Raw genomic sequence first — 20,184 nt, forward strand, 5'->3', positions numbered from 1 at the left:
GCCCAGGTGGTGCCACAGAGAATTGCTTGGTGTTGAGAAAACCCGTCACGCGTTTGGTGATCAGAATTTTGTTTTGTGTGAGCAGTAAAGGAAGCACACGGGAGAGAAACACAGCAAGGAAGGAGAAACTCCTCCAGAAGGAAGAGAAATGTGGGTTTTCTTCCCTTTACGATGACATCATGCAGCACCATAGGATGCAGCTTTTAATTGAGTACTTGAACTTCGTTATGGCAAAAATACCTCAGGCAAACAGTTTTGTCTGTCTTCACATGTACGTAGCAGTGTGACTAAGGAATGGTTAGAAGTCAGCGTGAAAGGTGTATGTTCAGGAAATGACGTGTAGAAAGTGGCTGACATTGCGGACACTCGACAGTACAGTCGACAGTGGCAATTTCTAGTTCACCAGTCTTGGGAAGAAAATACTTTTCTTCCCAGTTTGACCTAACATTTAACATTGCTTTCCTTGAAATCATTTATGTTAACAACCATCACTATCTCACTTTTGAAGGTAATTACTTTAAGAAATGCAGTCCCCAAATAAGTTTTAAGCTATTTCAGAATATGATCAAATACTCCTTTTTGTCTTAGAATAAATGAAAATATTTGCTTTTTTTCTTTTTTTTAAGAGCAGAAGCAAGGTACAGTAGAATATAACATGTATACATGAATTGTTCATTGAACTGACAGTTAAAATATGAAAAATGTAATTCCAAGGTGTTAACTTGAATATTGCCCTTAAATTTTAGTGGATAAGGGAACTAATTATTTACTTTTTGAAGATTGCCCTTCCATTTAGAATATTTAATTCACAATACTGAAAGGAAACCTGAAACGTACCTGCAAAGTAATAATGATTGTTTAAAAACACACATAGGTATATGCAACCAAGTGTATTGCCAACTATGAAATGACGATCCGTCTTTCTGTAGACAACTCGTTTTGAAAAGCATTAAAACTTTCTTTGGGGGGCTTCCCTGGTGGCGCAGTGGTTGAGAGTCCGCCTGCCGATGCAGGGGATGCGGGTTCGTGCCCCGGTCCGGGAAGATCCCACGTGCCGCGGAGCGGCTGGGCCCGTGAGCCATGGCCGCTGAGCCTGCGCGTCCGGAGCCTGTGCTCCGCGACGGGAGAGGCCACGGCAGTGAGAGGCCCGGGTACCGCAAAAAAAAAAAAAAAAAAAACTTTCTTTGGTAGTTTGTAAATGTCACCAGAGTTGGATCTTCATTCATTCATTCCTACATAAATTGAGCATCTACTCTGCCAGTCCCTGTAGCTGGAACTTGTAGAAGATGTATGATGATACATGAAGATTAATGAAGGTGATAGAAATAGGGGATAAAGAGAGGGAACACCCAGAAATAGTGTGGAACACATAGGAGCGGAGCCGGCGCCCAGGCTGGGTGCGGGCGGGTTGAAGAGGACTGCAGAGGAGATGGTCTGTGCCCGGTGACGCCTGAAGGCTGGTGTGAGGTGACCAGAGGGGCAGAGGAGTGAGGGGTGAGTCGGCGGGGGGTGGGAGGGGTGAGAAATGAAGGTTTCCGGTATGAAGTCCTACAAAGGAAATCACTTGTCACATTTGAGGGCGTAACGTAGACTTAGTGTGGCTGAGCGGCAGCGTGTGAAAGAGGGAGGGGAGGGGCTGGACAGTAGAGCTGTGAGTCGGGGCCGACCTCCTGGTTACCCAGGACGGCCTGCTGTTTGCCTGTAGTTCCAGTGTGGTTAATATTAATAGCCTCCCTTTTAATTTCAGTGGTTTCCTTATTTAGATGATAAATTATATGGCCACTCTACTTGCGAGCATATGAAAAAGTTTGAATTCCATCGTGAGAGCAGTAGAAAGTCTTGGAAGGATTTAAATAAGCAGGCGATGCCATCACTCTGTGTGTAGTATGCACAGCAGTTCCCCGGGTGGGAAGACCAGCTGGGAGCCTGTAGAAATAATTTGGGTGCAGCGTGACTGTGGTCCTAACAAAGGATGTGGATGGAGACAAGGAAGTGGGGGATGGGTGGGATTGGATGTAAATTCAGTATGAGGCGTTGGGACAGCTGGTTAATTATTTGGGGAAAAATAAGAAAGACCTCTACTAGAATGAATTCCAAGTAGATTAAAGATGGAAGTGTAAAAATTGAACCATAATCATGGGATAGAGTAAAAGCATTTACAGCCTCAGGGGCAGATGGACACACACACACACACGAAAAGTTAAAAAAAACAATCCATACATGAGGTTGGAGGAATAACTTACCTTTATAACTGATTTCTGATATTGTCTTTAATAAGATGTGATAGTTTATTACTCTGACTTTAATTTTTACCTTTTACAAAGTGACTTGATAAAAACTTTTGAAATTAAACAGAAAAGAATTTTGGATAATACATAACTGTGTTTTGAATCTAAATTTTAAAATAGAAGTCCCTATCCTTGTTGCTTTATTAGTGAAGATGAGCGTTGCTTTCATATGCTTAGCGGCTTTTTATTTCTTCTGTGAATTGTGTGTTCATATATCTTTAGGGATGACTACTCTTAATTGGCTGCATTACCTTTCATTCCTTTTTGTGTACAGAAATATTACATATACATTTTTTTCCATTATAAGTAGGGTAATAGGATGCACTACTTACTGTATTAGAATACACCCAGTCCTTAAAACTTTGAATTGGTCAGTCGCCATATACAAAAAAAATAATTATTATTACTCAATAATGTCTACAAAATCCAGTCTTATTGTCCAAATCTTACAGTCCAGGAAAAATAACAAAGTATAAAAGAAACCACATGGTGAGAAAAAGGTAATGATGGAGTCACAAGAGGCCTGCGTAGATGTGACAGACTCTAAAGCTTGCTGCAGTAGGGGAGGAGCACGGGCCATTTAGGGGGCACTGCGGAAGGGACGTTGGTCTCTACAGAGACTTCGTTTCCGGGGAAAGCAAAGAGAATCATCAGTAAATAAAAACCACTCCTAGGCATCACATTGCCACATTAAAGGCAAATCATCCTCTCTGAGTTGTCATTCAGCGGCTCATTTTTGATAAAAGTGAGGTGACATCATCTCTAGAACATGGTATTATAATTTAGGAAGTCAGGGAAAATTTGGTAGATTTTTTAAAAGGCAATAAAATAGAAAGATGTGTTGTAATTTTTCAGCTTTCCAAAACATTCACTTACCAGAAATTACTCACTGCCCGGGCATGCGGAATGGATGAGACTTCATTAAAGCATAATAAATGGCAAAGTTAAGCTTCCTTCTGGAAGAATAAATCAGTGTTACTCATCCTTATGAGTCAGACACTTACTTCTAAGGGTCTGACAGATATTTAGAGCATAGAGTTGACTCCAGGGGGTCTGAGGCAGGGAGAGCTTGGGAGCCCGATGCGTTACAAAGCCCAGTGTTCAATTTCCTGTAGATTCCTCTAAGCGACAGGTAAACCCATCAGCTGTGATCGGTGGCATATGGAAACACAATTTTCATTTAGGTGCTGCCTCCTGAAAGAATGTCTGTATAGTGAAGTTGCTGCAGTTAAAACAGGAAAATGGAATACAAAGTTACTTTTAGTTGTCTAAAATAAAAATGTTGCTAACCAAAACTATTTATAAAGCAAAGCTGTTAAAAATAATGAACTTGATATCTGTAAATTATTTATTTTGGAATCCAGATATGAAAGTACAGAGCTAAAGAGGAAAAATCATAGCTGGTGTTCTAACAATGCCTATCAACTATAATATTCACTTTATTATGAAATATGTTCATTAGCATTCCCTGTTATTCTTACCGTGTGCAAGATAGTTACGCTAGGTGCACAGATAACAGCCATTTCTGGTGCTCTTCTGTGTTCCCATCTGCAGTCATTCCTCTTGTCTGAAAGAACTTCTTACAACATTTTTGGTAATGCAAGTCCGCTGGTGATGAATTCCTTCAGCTTTTGTATGTCTTTACAAAGTCTTCAGTGTTCCTTCTTTTTAAAAGGTACTTTTGCTGGGTATAGAATTTTAGGCTGACGGTAGTTTTCCTTGAGTATTTTAAAGATGTGCTCCATTGTCTTGTGGTGTGCTTTTTTTTTTTTTCTTTTGGCTGATTTTAAGATAGTCCCCTTTTCACTGGTTTTAAGCAGTTTGGTGTTATGTCTTTTCTGTTTATTGTGCTTGGATACATTGAGCTTCTTAAACATATGGGCTTTTTTGTTTCCATCAAATTTGGAATATCTTCTGCCATATTTCTTCAGATTTTTTTAACACCTCTCCTGTCTCTGGAGATGCCAGTTAGGTGCATATAATAGACCATTGAAGTCCCACAGCTCAATAAATGTTCATAATTTTTCATTATATTTTCTCTTTGTGTCTCACTAGTTTTATTGCTTTGCCTACAAGTGTTAATCTTACTCAGTGTACTGAAGGAAATGTATTTTCACCTTTTATCTGTAGAAGCTTGATTTGCACCTTCTTTGTATACTCCAAGTCTCCTGTTCAGCCCTTCTTCTGGCTCTTTGAACATTTGGAATTAGTAGTAACTGTTCATTTCCTTTTCTGTGATCTTTCTGTAATTTCAGGGTTTGGTTCTACATAATTCTGGCATCTAACTTTTCAGGGTCTAGTTTTATATTTCTCATCACTGTGCATAGCAGTTGCTGATTTTGTACATGCCTAGTAATTGTTGATTGACTGTCAGTCATTGTGACTTGACTTTTTTTGATGCTGGATATTTTTGTATATTTATAGATAATATTCTTGAGTTTAAATTACACAATTAAGTTATTTGGAGCTTGCTTTTAAGCTTTGTTAGGTGAGATCTTAGCAGCATGTAATCTTGGGCTGATTATTTCCTGCTATTAAGAAAGTACCTCTCTGTTAACTCTCCTCAATGCCCTGTGAGTGGTGAGGCTTTTCCTTGTAACTGGTGGGAACAGGAGCTATTCCTGCCCTGTGCAAGCCTCGGGGATTGTTTCCTGTAATGCAGGGTTTCTGAGCCTTGGAACTATTTACATTTGAGGACTGGATACTTACTTGGCGGTGGGGAGGGGATTGTCTGCTGTGGTATCAGGTGCCTCGGAGCATCTCTGGCCTCTGTGCACTAGACAGCAGTAGCATCCCTTGAATTGTTACAAACCAAAAATGTCCCCAGACAGCCATATGGCTCCCGGGGAGTAAAATTGCCCTCAGTTCCGAACTACTGCTCTAATCCTTCCTGGCAGTTCCGTATGCAAGCCTTGGCTAAGGACTCAAGGAGCTCTGTGTCTGTGCAGCTCTCCCCATTCTCATCCCTTCCCTGAGAACGTTAGCCCCTTGCTCTCCCTAGGTTCCCAGCTCTGCTGTCCTGGGTTCCTTCTCCCCCTGACATAGCGGGAAATTCGCTCTAGACAGGAAGCTTGGGGCAGTCTTAGGGTTCGCAGTTGTTTCCTGTCTCTCAGTGGTCACTGTCTTTCCTTGTCTCATGTCCAGTGTCTTCAAAAACCATTGCTTCATTATCTTTTTTTTTTTTTTTTTAAGTTTTCTCCAGTGGGTCCCTGTTAACTTCACCTTGGTTCTCATCCTCATTTTTTTCTTTTTCTTGTGGTACGCAGGCCTCTCACTGTTGTGGCCTCTCCCGTTGCGGAGCACAGGCTCCGGACGCGCAGGCTCAGCGGCCATGGCTCACGGGCCCAGCCGCTCCGCGGCATGTGGGATCTTCCCGGACCGGGGCACGAACCCGCGTCCCCTGCATCGGCAGGCGGACTCTCAACCCCTGCGCCACCAGGGAAGCCCTCTCATCCTCGTTCTTGAGCTGTACTTTTGCTGGATACACAATTCTGGGCTGACTGTTCTTTTCTTCCTAAGCGCTTTCAAGGTGTTTTAACTACTTCAGTGGTCTTGCTGCTTGCTCAGTCAGTTCTCAATTACCTTTTTTTCTTTCCTTCCTGATGATCTGTGTTTTTCTCTCTGATATTTTTAAGGACTACTTTCTGTCTCTGGCATTCTGTCATTTCACTATGATGTATGTAAGCGTGGGTTATTTTTTATTGTTCCTGCTTCCTAAAGGATCCATTGGAGTTCCTGAATCTTCAGACTGTTTCTCATCAGTTGTCAAAACTTTGCAGCTATTATATCTTCAGGTAATATTTTATCATCTGATGACACTCTTCATTCTGTCCCTTTGAAACTTTGTTGGACACCAAGAAAAGCACCAACCATACAGGAAAAAAATATTACTGGGTTCATTCATTTGGACCCTTTTTTGATCAGAGAACACTAATGAGGAAGTGAGAGCCACGAAGTGGGAGAATGCGTTTGTGGCGCCTGTAGCCGACAACGGCTTGGATCCAGCGTGTTACAAAGAACTCTTACAGGCCGAGGAGACACAGACAGACAGACGGAACAGAACAGTGTGCAAGGATCTTGAACAGACATTTCACGACAGAAGGCATCGTGATGAATAAAACCCTCGAAGACCGGTTGAAACTCCAAGCGAAAAATGGGACATCAGGTGTATCAGGCACCACGGTTGGCAGCAAACAATTGACATTTACATTAACGGAGTTAGAACAGCAGAAGCAGCAGCAGGAGGCTGAGAAACTGCACGGACAAGAGGGGAGGACCCTTCGCCGTTCAGCCGGTCACCTGAAGCCCAGGCCCTGGAGAGGACGGCGTTCCACTGAGTCTGGGACCGATCCCACGCGTGATTCAGAGGAGCTCCCCTCCCCCACCTGATCATCGTTAGAGTGTGTTATCCACGCCGGGGACACGCGCTCCTGGAGTCCATGGAAACCCTCGCTGCGTCTGCAGAGGGCAGCATCTGGCAGCGGGTCCCAGGCCTCCGGTCAGACCGCGGGGCTGGGCCCGCTGGCCGTGTGGGGCCCCAGGGCGCTTCTGTGCCTTGTCACTCCCCAGGAACATTGTCCCTTTCCCCTGGTTTTAATCAAGTAGACAAGGTGGTGGTTTTGTAATATTGTGAAACGTGCACCGTGAAATGAGAGGTTCTCCTGTGCTGAAAACCAGGACTGACGGTTTTCCAGAAACATTCTTGCACTGCCTGCCGCTGTCCATGAATCCAGCATCCAAGATGCCATTCCTGTCTTGCCTGACTTGTGAGCATTGGTCATGTTTATGTTTATAAGGATATGCTGGTACCTGTGTTGCTTGTTTATGTGTTAGTTTGGGATTTTTTTAAAGCATATTTTTATACCAAGAGAATATAAAGTAATGGTAATAACAGTCTAAAACAGGAAGTGGAAGCTACTGGATATTCTTTTAACTTGGCACAAGATGAAATACAGACTTTTTTTTTTTAATTTTGTTTCTTAAGTGCCATTAGAGATATACTGGCTGGAGAAAAACGTTTATAAAAAGAAATGCTTTCATTTGAACAGCAAAGAAAAAAGATATCATGAGTTATAAGAAAGATGAAATTTCAACCACGAGGAGATAACACTGTGTACTCAGAATGGCCAGATTTAAACTACTGTGAATTGGTGGATCCCTTGATGCAGCTAAAACTCACATAAGCTGTTGGTGGGAGAGGAGCTGGAACGACCACTTTGTCTGGTCTGCCTGTGTTGAATGACCTAGACTTCCACCCTTAAATACTCTTAACCCAGATTTGCGTGTGTATGCATCAGCTGATACGAAGTATTTACCGCAGCACTGTTTATGATAGCCAAGAGCTGAAAACAGCCTACGTGTCCCTCAGAGGCATAATGGGTAAAGAAACTATGAAATACGTACATGTTGGAGTACTGTACAGCCATGAAAAAAGGAATGGCTACCAGTGACCGCATGGACAAAACTCACTAAATGTCAGGGAAAAAAGGAAGATCCCATTACGCGGTATTTAAATAGAGGCAAAACTACACCTTCAGCGGAATAGAGGCCACGGTGACTAGGAAGGAGCATGCTTAGGGGCCCGTGGGGCTCAGTGAATGTTGTGTTTCTTGCTTGAGTGATATTTACAGGGACATACTCATTTTTGAAGGTTCTTCGTGCCGTATGCTTATGAATTGTGAGCTTTTCCGCGTATATGTTATAGTCAGTAAGAAAGCTTAATTTAGAGACCGTTTCTTCGCCATCTTGGAGCTTCTGTTTCAGTAGATAGCAGATATTAAATATATGTACATAAAAATGGAAACATGGTTAAAAATTATGAGCATGTATGAAGGCAAAGAAGATGGTGCCATGAGATCACGTAACCCGGGGGTCTACATGTGTATTGGATGTTTTGGCCACGCCTCTGTGAGAAAGAAGCCAGGTGTTTAAACTGAGTGAGGAGGACAGTGGGTATGAGACAGAGTTGGAGGGAAAATACAAGACTAGGACTTGCTTTTCATCCCAAACCAGTGGGTGGGTAGGAGAGTTCTTAGTAGACCACTTACGTGAGTTACTCTGAGTTTCAAAGTAATTACTCTGGGGGCTTCCCTGGTGGCGCAGTGGTGGAGAGTCCGCCTGCGATGCAGGGGACGCGGGTTCGTGCCCTGGTCCGGGAGGATCCCACATACCGCGGAGCGGCTGGGCCCGTGAGCCGTGGCCGCTGAGCCTGCGCGTCCGCAGCCTGTGCTCCGCGACGGGAGAGGCCGCAACAGTGAGAGGCCCGCGTACTGCAAAAAAAAAAAAAAAAAAAAAGTAATTACTCTGGACACACTGTGAATCAGGAATGTGAAAATGAGCCCAAGGTGAATGCAGGTGGACCATGAAAGGCTCCAGGTAAAAATGCTCCAGGTGAAAGATGATGATCAATGATCTAGACCAAGGGTCTGCCAGCTTTTTTATGGAAAAACGTCTGGTGCTTGTACTCAGGTTCTCACTGTAGCATGGCAGGCGCCATAAGGCACACATCAGTGGACAGGCATGGCTGTGTTCCAGGAAAGCTTCACTTACGAAAACAGGTGGCACAGTTGGCCACCATCTGCTCTGGACCGGAGAGAAGATAACATGTTAGCTTACACTGTGGAAGCAGATTTAACAGGGTGGGGGTATAGGTAAGGGGGATTTCAAGGCTCTGGCTGGAGTAATCGGTGCGTCCTGGTGCTGCCGATTAGGGAACACATCAGTTAAAAGTCTAGACCCACCCACCCCCAATATAGTGACATGTCACGTTATTCTCATCTTTGGTCTCTAATGACAATATGACCGTTCTGTGGAGTTTCACCACCACAGCCGTCATGACTAGAAATACTTTTATTTTATTCTTTTATACACACAGTCGGCTATTACATCAAAAATTTAAAAGTGAGAAAAATCACAGAAGAATGAAAACTAGTCAGCTGTATTGAGCAGTTCTTTTTGTGTTTTCTGCTAACAGAAGGAAAGAGAAAAAAAGACATGCGTCGTTGCCTGACACCTGCCAGCCCATTGGCAGTCTATCTGTAGCCTCCTCTTTCTCCCTCCTTGCAAAAGTAACAGTCCCTCGGCGACCCCCCAGCTGCCACTTCTGTTCGCATGAACCGGAGGACGCTCGCGCTGGCAGACGCTTTACGCTGACGCCTGCCGCACCCTGTGGCCGAGTAGGGTTGCCTCTGTTGCTCTGCAGCTTCCCCTCGCCCCGTTTGCAGAGGCTCCTTCCCAAGTAGTTGCCTTCTTACGGTTGCTGTGGCAGGACTGGACCGTCAGTTTGATTTTCCTTATACTGTGGTCAAGTGTAAAACGCCAAACACGTCCAACTACTGTAACACTTTTTCCCTTGGACTTTGTAGGCTTTGCTCTCTGTGCACGATACTGTGGCTCTGAAGAACTATGATCCCGTGTTGCCTCCTATGCCTGATGATATTGATGAGGAGGAGGACTCGGTGAAAATCATCCGTCTGGTCAAGAACCGAGAACCGCTGGTGAGTTCTGGGCTACATTTTATGCTCAGCTACGAGTAGATGCCATGATGAAGCCACGTCTGATGGGCACATACCGCTGATTCCTCTCTTTAAAATGTACTTCCTCTGTGTCCTGAACTTTGAAATAAATGGAGCATTCACACCTAAAGCATGGGATTTAGAGAAATTAAAATGGAGCCAGATAAAATGGCAGGCATTCTTCTGGTTATAAATAGGAGTAGTTTTTAAAATGTGACTTGTTGACATTTATAAAAGACAGCATAACGTGCACCAGTTACAGCTGATGTGAGATTTAGAAGTGCAACTAAAAATAATGGCTTATGGCTTTTCTAGAAAGCTGATGGATTTTAAAGTGACGAGGAGGAATTAATCAGGTATCCGGTATTTCAAAATGTAGATGTAACCATTTGTTTTAGCCCCAGAATTTATACAGTGCTGAACCATGTCAAGGTCTGGGGCAGGCCGACTAATGCCTCGCACCAGCCCGCGGTGATGTCGTGTCCTCATCTTCAGAACCTGTGGATATGTTACCTTAAAAGACACAGGGAGCTTTTCATGAGTAGTTAGGGATCTGGAGACGGCGAGAGTCTCTTGGGTCATCAGGCGGCAAGTCACGAGGGTTCTCATTAATGGGAAAGAGGGGAGCAGGGGGTCAGAGGTACAGAAAGATGTGATGGTGAAAGCAAGGGTGGGAGTGATGTGGCCGAGAGCCAAGGGACGCCAGAAGTGTCTAGAAACTGGGACAGGCAAGGACCGGATTCTTCCCTAGATCCTCCAGGACCAATGCCGCCCTGCTGGCACCTTGATTTGGGCCTGTAATACCCACTTTTGCCTTCCTATCGATACCTCCAGACCTGTAAGATAATGAATTTGTGTTCTAGGAAGCCACTAAGTTTGTGGACATTTGTTCACAGCAGCAGTAGGAAATGAGTACAGAGTGTATCCATATGAAACTATATTCAAAAGGAAGGTAAATGTCACAGCCTAGCAGTTGGCTTTAAATGTGTTGGGGCCCATTTATTCCAGTTAAAACATTTTTGTGTTCTTAAGGCAAATGGCGGTTGGTCATACAATAGTTGCCGGGCACTGTGTTATATACTCTACATACTGATTATAGTTAATCCTCACAGCTGGTACCATTTTTTGGTTTTTACAGACTAAGAAACTGATATTCAAAGAACTAAAGCAACTTAACCCACAGTAGCACAGCTATTGAGATCTAAACTTGACTCTCTTGCTTCAAACACTAGTTTTTTCTTCTATACCACATTCTGTCTTTATACTTTTTGGTACTTTTTATCTTCTTCTTTCGTTTAAAGGCAACTGTGGTATGTTAATAAATACATTGGACACTCTTACCCAGAACAATGTACGGATAACTTTGCTTATCACAGAAGGATGCTTGAGCCCCCGAAGCTCATCGGTGGGTGCTCTAAGGCTCCCTGTAGCCCTGGTTAAGGTTGTTTGGTTTAGATCATACACTAACGCTTTTCGCCTGTGGTTATAACTCTCTGCTGGTAACCTAAGTATGTCTTGGTCTTTATCGTGCAGGTAGATGGTACGCAGACTAGATGGAGAAAGAGCTCTCCTGGGACCTGTCACCATAAAGTGACTAATCCTGGGTGGGTTCTGTGTATCTGCCAATAAGAAGTACGTTTCTGTTTTGACAAATTCACTCTCTTAGAGAGAGAATTCAAAGACTGGCCATCTTGAGGAGATCAGTAATTCATTGCTAACGATTTGTTTGATCAGTCATAGTTTTCCAGAGGTGGTGGTTTTTGGTGTGTTGCTTTGGTGAGCTGACATTTAAACAGGCATCAGCAACATTTAAGTTCCGTGCTTCCTGATCGAAGAAGATCTTCAGATGTTAATCAGAGAAATTAGGCATGTACTAGTAGCGTGGGGATTTCTCAAAAATTTTAACTGGACCTGCTGTAAATTAGTTTCAATTTAAAAAGAAATTCAATGAAGTATATAAAATAATGTAAAGTTGTGTTTTCACAGTCTGTTACTGAATAAATCACACCCTTTAGCTCATAACAAGCATGTAACAACTGAAATAATTAGACCTAACTTTGAGGTGATAATTCTTGGTCATTAGCTCTCTTTTGTTATAGTTTATATAATACATTAAATTCATAGTTTAAAAATGAGAAACTGGGGAACTTCCCTGGTGGTGCAGTGGTTAAGAATCTGCCTGCCAATGCAGTGGACACGGGTTCGAGCCCTGGTCCGGGAAGATCCCACATGCCACAGAGCATCTATGTCCGTGCACCACAACTACTGAGCCTGCGCTCTAGGGCCCGTGAGCCGCAACTACTGAAGCCCACGAGCCTAGAGCCCGTGCTTGGCAACAAGAGAAGCCACCGCAATGAGAAGCTTGCACATGGCAACAAAGACCCAACACAGCCAAAAACAAACAAATATATAAATTTATTTTTTAAAAGAAGTAAATTAGCCAAAGGTTTTTTTTTGCCAACATATGCAGTTAACTTCTTTAAACTCTAGGTTTCATTTTCTGTATTTAATGCAATTTAAAGTAATTTTGAGTACTTTAAAAAATTATTTTAGTCACTGGCTCTTCGCATTCCTGGTGAGCCACAATTTGATTGCATGATTTTTGTTCAAGGGGATGTATTAAAAATAAATAAGAACTTCATGTAGAAAACAGAACCTCTAACTGGGATGAAGAAATTCCCAAAATTATTTGTTGGGACTCCTGAAAAAAGTATTAAGATTTTAAATATTGTTTTAACACTGGAACATGGAATCAAGTGAGAATTACTCGTCTTGAACTTTTCTTCATCCAAATGCGTAATTACTGTATTTTCTTTAGTTTGACAATTATTGTGAAAGTGAAGAAAGATTATTGGGTGAATAAATTTATAGTTTAAAAAATGCACGACCCAGAAAAATGGAAAGTATTTATTTTTAACAAACTCATCATTTTATATTTGTCAATTGTCTTCTGTCACTTTGGGGAGATCATTGGAAAAGCCACAGCTGCCGAAGGGGGTCCAGGGGAAGCAAAGACCAAGAGAAAATATAGAGTCTAAGGCATCTTTGGGAGAATGGGTCTGAGTAGTAAGACTCAGAAATCGTCAAGTGAGGGAAGCCAGGCTGACGTGAAATTCTAGCACGTGGACGGATGGCCAGGAGCTGGCAAATGGTTCAGAATGTGATTTTGTTGTCAGACCGAGGGATAATGTGCCGAAATAAGCGCCGAGCTTGCATTAGGTGACCTCGGGGGAGGTTTGCTCTGCATCCTTGTAGCCGCAAGTCATGCATTGCAGCCTCCGGCTCCTGATCAGAAATCAGGAGATAAGCCTCTTTCTTGTGTGAGTGTTTGGAACACCACTGACATCTGATGTGTTCGAAATGCTGTGTTAGGTTCTTTGCATTATGCCGGCATCAAATGAACGTGACCCAGAATGATCAGGTAGAAGCTAGCTGACAGCTAGATTTACAGGGAGCATGGTTTCCTGGGGGAGAGGCAGTGAACACAGACCATGTCGGTATTTGGGAATGGAAAGGAGCAGGGGTGATAGTTTGAGGGGAGGGATGGATGAAAGAATTGCGAGAAGGGGACAAGGGAACTGGTCAGGTCGCAAGGAACAGGGCTGTTCTCCCTCCCTGTGAGTTCGGAGCAATTTATACCTGTTATATCCAGAAGAGTAATTTTTAGACCGGCTGAAGAAAATGAAATTCTCTTAGTGAATGTGTGGGCTATGAGCCTTAATTTTCAGTGTTTCTTGCATGGATTTTCCTTTTACTTCTTTTAGAACAGGGGTTCTCAGACTCTGGTATTACTAGGGTTACCTGAGACGCTTACTTCAGACGCAGACTGTAGGGCCTCTGCCCCCAGGAGTCCACGTCGTAGCTTCAGGTCGGGCCTGGGAATCAAATAGGTTGTAAAACGTGTCGCAGGCCTTCTTGACGCCAGGGTTTGGTCAGCCGTACATGAAAGCCCTTGTTTCAGAAGTCCGACCTGGAATTGACCGTGCCACCTCTTTAAGGAGGCCGTAGGGCGTTGGCAGTGGTCTCTGAGGGACAGTTTTTATTTGCGTCTTAATGCTTCTTGTTTCTAAACCATTTTACAGAAGTAACAAGAAAAGTCTAACCAGAATGTTAACTTCTCAGTCTAGCCTAAAGCTGTCTACACTCTGTCATCAAAATCACATAGAATAAATTTAAAATAATTATGGAAAAAATTTGTAAGTATTAAAACATTAGATTCCATTTTAATTTATATTTCATCTCAGACTGTACCGTCAGAATGTCGACTTTTGTGCAGTATCACATGAAACGTGCTCTGTGTTACTGGGTTTTGATCTTATTTCTAGTACGTTGCCCTAGGAATACATCAAGGAATTGTGATAATAAGGGTTTGGAAAGCAATGTGGAAATAGAAAGTGTTCAAGAATGTAGGGATCAGGGCTTCCCTGGTGGCGCAGTGGTTGAGAGTCCGCCTGTCGATGCAGGGGACATGGGTTCGTGCCCCGGTCCGGGAAGATCCCACATGCCGCGGAGCGGCTGGGCGCGTGAGCCATGGCCACTGAGCCTGCACGTCCGGAGCCTGTGCTCTGCAACGGGAGAGGCCACAACAGTGAGTGGCCCGTGTACCGCAAAAAAAAAAAAAGAATGTAGGGATCAAAAAGAAGATTGAGTCAAGTGCTGGTATCCTGTAGAAAGTGAGAGACCGTTTCTCAGGTCCGTGGTTTACCCTGCACGGGGAGGTAGAATCAGCAGAGAGCAAGCATGTCTATTTCAAGGTCCTATCTGTAGCCATAGGTAAGTATATTTCAGGGCCTATAACAAGTCCTGTAAGTGTTGGAGTGCTTTTCTCCCTCCGCACACCCTGGAAGTGATTTCTTTCAGCCCCTGGCTTTAAAAACCATTTATGTGCCAGGGACCCCCCAGGCCCCTTTTCCTTCCGGACCTTTCGTCCGATCTTTAAATTTGCACGTCCATCCGTCTGCCCAGTGTCTCCATTTGGACGTAGCAGGCATCTCAGTCTTCACGTGTCTGCAAGTAGACAGTCTGGTCCAGCCCTGTGGTTCCCCCTCTCAATGATGGACAATCCCATCTCTGCAGTTATGCAGCCAGGAGCCATAGAGTCTACCTGTGATACCTCTCTTTCTTTCACATCCCATTTCCGGTCCACTGGGAAATCCTTTCAGCCCTACCAGTATATTCCAACACACCTGGCCCACTTTTCCTCACGGCTCGTCCTGACCATCAGATCCAGGCCTCCAGCATCTTTGCCCTCGATTGTTGTGACAGCCGCCTCCTTGTTTGCTTTTTTTTTTTTTTTTTTTTTTTTTTGCCGTTCGCGGGCCTCTCACCGTTGTGGCCTCTCCCGTTGCGGAGCACAGGCTCCGGACGCGCAGGCTCCGCGGCCATGGCTCACGGGCCCAGCCGCTCCGCGGCATGTGGGATCTTCCCGGACCGGGGCACGAACCCGCGTCCCCTGCATCGGCAGGCGGACTCTCAACCGCTGCGCCACCAGGGAAGCCCTCCTTCATTCTCTTCTTACGGCAGGTGGAGGGGTCCTTCCGGATCATGTCACTGCCGCTGTGCAGGTTCTCCCTGTTTGTTTTGCAGCTCAGTCCAGAATCCTCCCGGGGACCTACAGAGTGCTGCGCGCTCCGACTCCCTGACCCACCTGCTGCTGCTTCTCCCCTTTTACGTTGCCCCAGACACAGTGGCTTCTTTGTGCTTCTCTGATCGTCCATTTTGCCCTGTTCTTTCGCTTTGGGTAACTCCTTCATCTCCTTCCAGCCTTTTCGTTGAGAGCGGAGTCTTCATATGCTGTCTTCCCTCTCCCTGCCCTACCCCCTCCGTAGTTTTTACCACCTTCTAACGTGCTGTAGGATAGATCTAATTGTTTCATCTTCTGTCTGTTGTCTGTCTCCCCTGTGAGGATGTAAGCTCCATGAGGGGGAAGAAACGCCTGGGTTTCTTTTTTTTTCAGCAATGTGTCAGAAACCCTTAGACCAGAAGCTGGCACATAGTGGGTTCTCAGTAAACATTTATCAGCTTCACTGAGCACAGCAGACTGGATGGTTCCATACTGAAAAACTGTCATCCAAGGTGGAGCAGGACATTTGTTACCTAATTTCGTGTTACAAACCACCAGCCAAAGTTTGTAGCTAAAACAATAATATTATCTCTCTCGGTTTTGGAGGTTGACAGGCTCAGGTGGGCAGTTTTTCCTTAGAGTCCCTCCTGCGTAGTTAGACAGGGGCTGAGACTGGAGGCACCTGAGGGTTACTTCATCCCCAGGACTGGTGTCTGGGCTGGGTGGCTGGGAAGCTGGGGGCTGGTCAGGCATCTCTTCTAACAAGTGGCATCTCCACCTGGCTGGCTTGGGCCCCCTCACAGCATGGCTGTACACGTGATCTCTTCCATGGTGGCTGACTTCCCACAGAGCCAGCATTTCAAGAGTTCCAGAAAGTTGGCTGCAAGTCTTCTCACAGCCTTAGGTGCCCCAGAACCATTTCACCACTTGACGTGGGGGTACAGCAGGCGCACACCAGGAGGGGAGAATCGATGCTCTGCATCTGCAAAAGCAGCGGTTACGAAAGCGATTCTCATCAGTGTGCCTCAGACAGGTTCTGACGTTACTGCATACTAGTTGTCTGATCTCAGGCAAATTATAACCATTTGGCATTCAATTTCTCATCTATAAAATACAGATAAGTAATCTTAAATTGGATAACTAGACCCTTATGACATTAGGCGCACTTTGGTGCGAGAGTTTGAGACACATTGTTAAAGAAAGTGAAAGTCGATCTAATTACACTAATTAGTTCTATTAAGGATATTACATTTCCAGTCATCTTGGCTACAAGTTATTTGTTTAAAAGCAGAAAATACCAGTAATTGAAGAGTCTAAGGTTTATGACCATGGAGAGATACCCATTCAAGTCTTCGGCCTTGAATGCATGCGTAGGTGAGGAAAAATGCCACAAAATTATCGTAACACTTAATTATTTAATTTTTTTGCTATTAGATATGTATTTGATAGCTGTCATATACAAAATAAAACGTCATATAGAAAGCACTTACTACAAATGGATTCCTAATTTTGTTTCCATATCTATTTGGTAATGCTGTACACGTGTTTATTGGCGAACGCGAGAAGAATTCCACCTTCTTGGGGGTGCGCCCTGCCTCCACCTCACGTGCACCTCTTCAGCGCGTGGTGTGATGTTGGTGGCCCGTCTAAACCACTGCCAGTTTCTTGGAAGCAAAGTCATGAAAAGGCGTTCAGAGTAACCGTGTGTACCTGCTGTTCTGACGAACAGCATGCAGTTAATGTGCTTCTGAACATGCATAAGTAAAGAATTTCTGGGTTCTTTTTGAAACTGTTTCCCAATCTCACGCCAAAATGTTAGTTCCATTTGTACCTAGGTGCAGTCCTATTACATAAAAACCTCGGAGTAACAGATGTTTTTTCCCCCCCCCCCCCCCACCTTCTTTATTATCACTGCTGAGTTCCTTTACTGTAATGTAATAGTGTAACAGAAGGATCACGGAACTAAAGGTCAGGTGATCTGGGTTTTAGTTTTCTAGTTTATATAATCTTTTTTCTCTTCACTTCACCTTCTCTGTTTAGTCTACCTTCTCACAGGGTATTGTAGAGATAAACTGAAATGAGGAAGCGCTCTAAAAGGGTAAAAGCAAATAGTATTCAAAGACAAGGCATTACAACGGAAAGAAGCTATTTGTACATTTTGCGTAGTACTGAGGAGATTAAAGGTTTCAGAAGTCTTTGTGCTGAAAACCTTAGACGATCTGTGTGGTAGAGAGTTGTGTGTCTAGTGATAAGTATTTGTGAGCAAATGGCACGACTTCTGTTCCCCCTTCCTTTACTTTTTGTAGCGTTTTTACTTTTTCCAGATGAATGTCCTTATTTCTGTCCTTATTTCTTTCCTACCACCCAGTACACACATTTACCCACAGATACTATTTTTTTCCTTAAAAGGGAGCTACCATTAAGAAAGATGAGCCCACCGGGGCCGTGGTTGTGGCCAGAATCATGAGAGGAGGAGCTGCAGACAGAAGTGGTGAGAGTTTGAACGTTAGGCGGGCGTGGACGGGGCGCGTGGATTTTGTGTGTCACATTTCCGGGATGTAGCTAAGAGGATAACAGTCTTTTGATACAATACAACAAAACAGTAATAAGATATCGTACTCTGTGTTAAAATGTGGGAACCTATTTAGATGGTAAATTTCATTCTAGAATACTTTACGGTCTTAGCTTATATAGGCTTCCAAGGTTATATTAAGACTTAGTTCAGTGTTTCTGATTTGAAAAGTACTACTGAAAGCACACAGCCTTTTAAAAATTTATCTTAAAATGAAAGTAATGTGCATCTCTAGAAAAAGACTGAGATGCCTCTGCTGTTGCTTTGGCAGCGTTGTGATGTTACGGCCTGGGCGAGGCTGGAGCCGCAGCCTCTGAAACCTCGGAGGCCTGGGATGTGCACTGAGGGTACCACACGGTGCTTTCAGGATGGGCACACTGCAAACCACCGCTTCTTTTGTACGTAACACTGCTTACTTTCTGAATTTGCGATTTCTCAGGTCTTATTCACGTTGGCGATGAACTTAGGGAAGTGAATGGGATACCTGTCGAGGATAAAAGCCCTGAGGAAATCATTCAGATCTTGGTAAGCTGAACATTTACTTAAAAACTGCAGTGAAAATGAGGTTGAATCACTGTATTTCAGACCTGGTTGTGAACACAGGATTTGGATTTAATAGTCCAGGGTTTGGATCCAGCGCTGTTACTTAATCCCCCTTATGTCCTTGGAAAATACCTTAATCTCTTTATTTCCTCCCTGTTTTCATCTACAGAATGAGAATAAGAAGTGGTAACTCTCTCACTGGAGTGTCTGGAGCGTTAAATGAGCCAATGTAGATCACGAGTTTGACAGGGCCCATCTCAGATTAGGTCCTTAATACATGGCACGTACTCTGTTGTTGAGGATGCTTTTATCTCTGTCTCTAGGGGCTATGTTTTCCGGGTATATAAAAAAGTGAAACTAACTTAGATGTCTTACGAAATCTAAAACGAAATGAAATTATTATAAGCCTTGGCAATATAAATTCTCAAGTTCATTTGTAAGGATAGAATAAAGGGAGACTGTCCCTGTTACATATGAAAACATTTTATTAACCTATAGAGAGTTTAGTATCTCAAAATAGACCTCAGTATATATGAAAATGTAGTGTATGATTAAGATGGCATTTTAAATCAGTGTGAAAGCAGTGAGATCATTTCATAAATGGTATTGGATTAATTGATTATTCAGTTAGAAAAAATAGTCCTTATTTTACAACTCACACAAAAATAAATCCCCTCAAATCAAGTAAGTTTTTTAAAAAGTAGAGAAAGGTTTTTTTAACCTTGATGTGAAATTCAAATAGAAAAATAACTGACGTGATGACTAGAATTGAAAACTTTTTCTACAGTAAAAGATGCTGTACATAAAATTTAAAAGACAAATGAGATCGTAGGCAAAATATTTTCAATTTATATGATAGAAGGCTCATATTTTAATGGATATAGAGAGTTCTTAAAAATCATTAAGAAAGAAACGGTTACAGAAAAATCAGCAAAGTGTATGTACAGAGAATTACAAAAGGAGACACGATGTCTGAAACATATTGGATTGGTGGTTATTTAAAAGCTCGGTAATGCCCAGAGTTAGCCGGATTATAAGGGAATAGATATGTTTATATGCCTCTTTTGGTACAGGGTAAACTAATAGAACCTTTTGAGATGGCTCTCTGAAACTGTCCATTTTAAATGTGCTTACTCCTTAATCAAGAAATTCAGCTGTTGCAAATTAACCCAAAGGAAATAATTTCAAATGTGTATAAACAAGATACTTTAAAAATATTTAGAAACTGTCAAGAAGGTTGAATTGATTATTCATTCACGTGATGGATTACTATGAAGCATTCACAATGGCTGATAGACCCATATGACTTAGTAATAATAGTAATACTAGTAATTGCTTACATTGATTGAGCCCTTAATGATACTGTTCTAAGGGCTTTACATACATTAAAACAGCGGTCCCCAGCCTTTTCGGCACCAGGGGCTGGTTTCGTGGAAGACAGTTTTTCCATGGACCGCAGGGGGGTGGGGGAAGGTTTCGGGATGATTCGAGCGCATTACATTTATTGTGCACTTTGTTTCTGTTATTATTACATTGTGATATATAATGAAATAATTGTACACGTCTCCATAATGCAGAATCAGCGGGAGCTTCTTTTCACTTGCCACTCACCGATAGGGTTTTGATACGAGTCTGCAAGCAGTTGATTTATGATGGTCTCTGTGCAGTCAAACCTCTCTGCTAATGATGACCTGTATCTGCAGC

At 43.2% G+C, this 20,184-nt stretch overlaps 1 protein-coding gene across 5 annotated transcripts in view; it reads left to right on the forward strand.

Annotated features, from left to right (window-relative positions):
* The window catches only part of MPP7 (MAGUK p55 scaffold protein 7), a 249,485-nt gene that overhangs the window by 146,123 nt on the left and 83,178 nt on the right, over nt 1-20,184 (forward strand). For all 5 annotated transcript variants that reach the window (XM_067705699.1, XM_067705690.1, XM_067705717.1 and 2 more), the window contains 3 exons: nt 9,653-9,784; nt 17,775-17,856; nt 18,377-18,462. In XM_067705699.1, the coding sequence (XP_067561800.1) occupies nt 9,653-9,784; nt 17,775-17,856; nt 18,377-18,462 (300 nt within the window). The remainder of the gene's footprint in view (nt 1-9,652; nt 9,785-17,774; nt 17,857-18,376; nt 18,463-20,184) is intronic.

This window comes from Pseudorca crassidens, chromosome 1 (genome assembly GCF_039906515.1).
Source record: "Pseudorca crassidens isolate mPseCra1 chromosome 1, mPseCra1.hap1, whole genome shotgun sequence".
NCBI lineage: Eukaryota > Metazoa > Chordata > Mammalia > Artiodactyla > Delphinidae > Pseudorca > Pseudorca crassidens.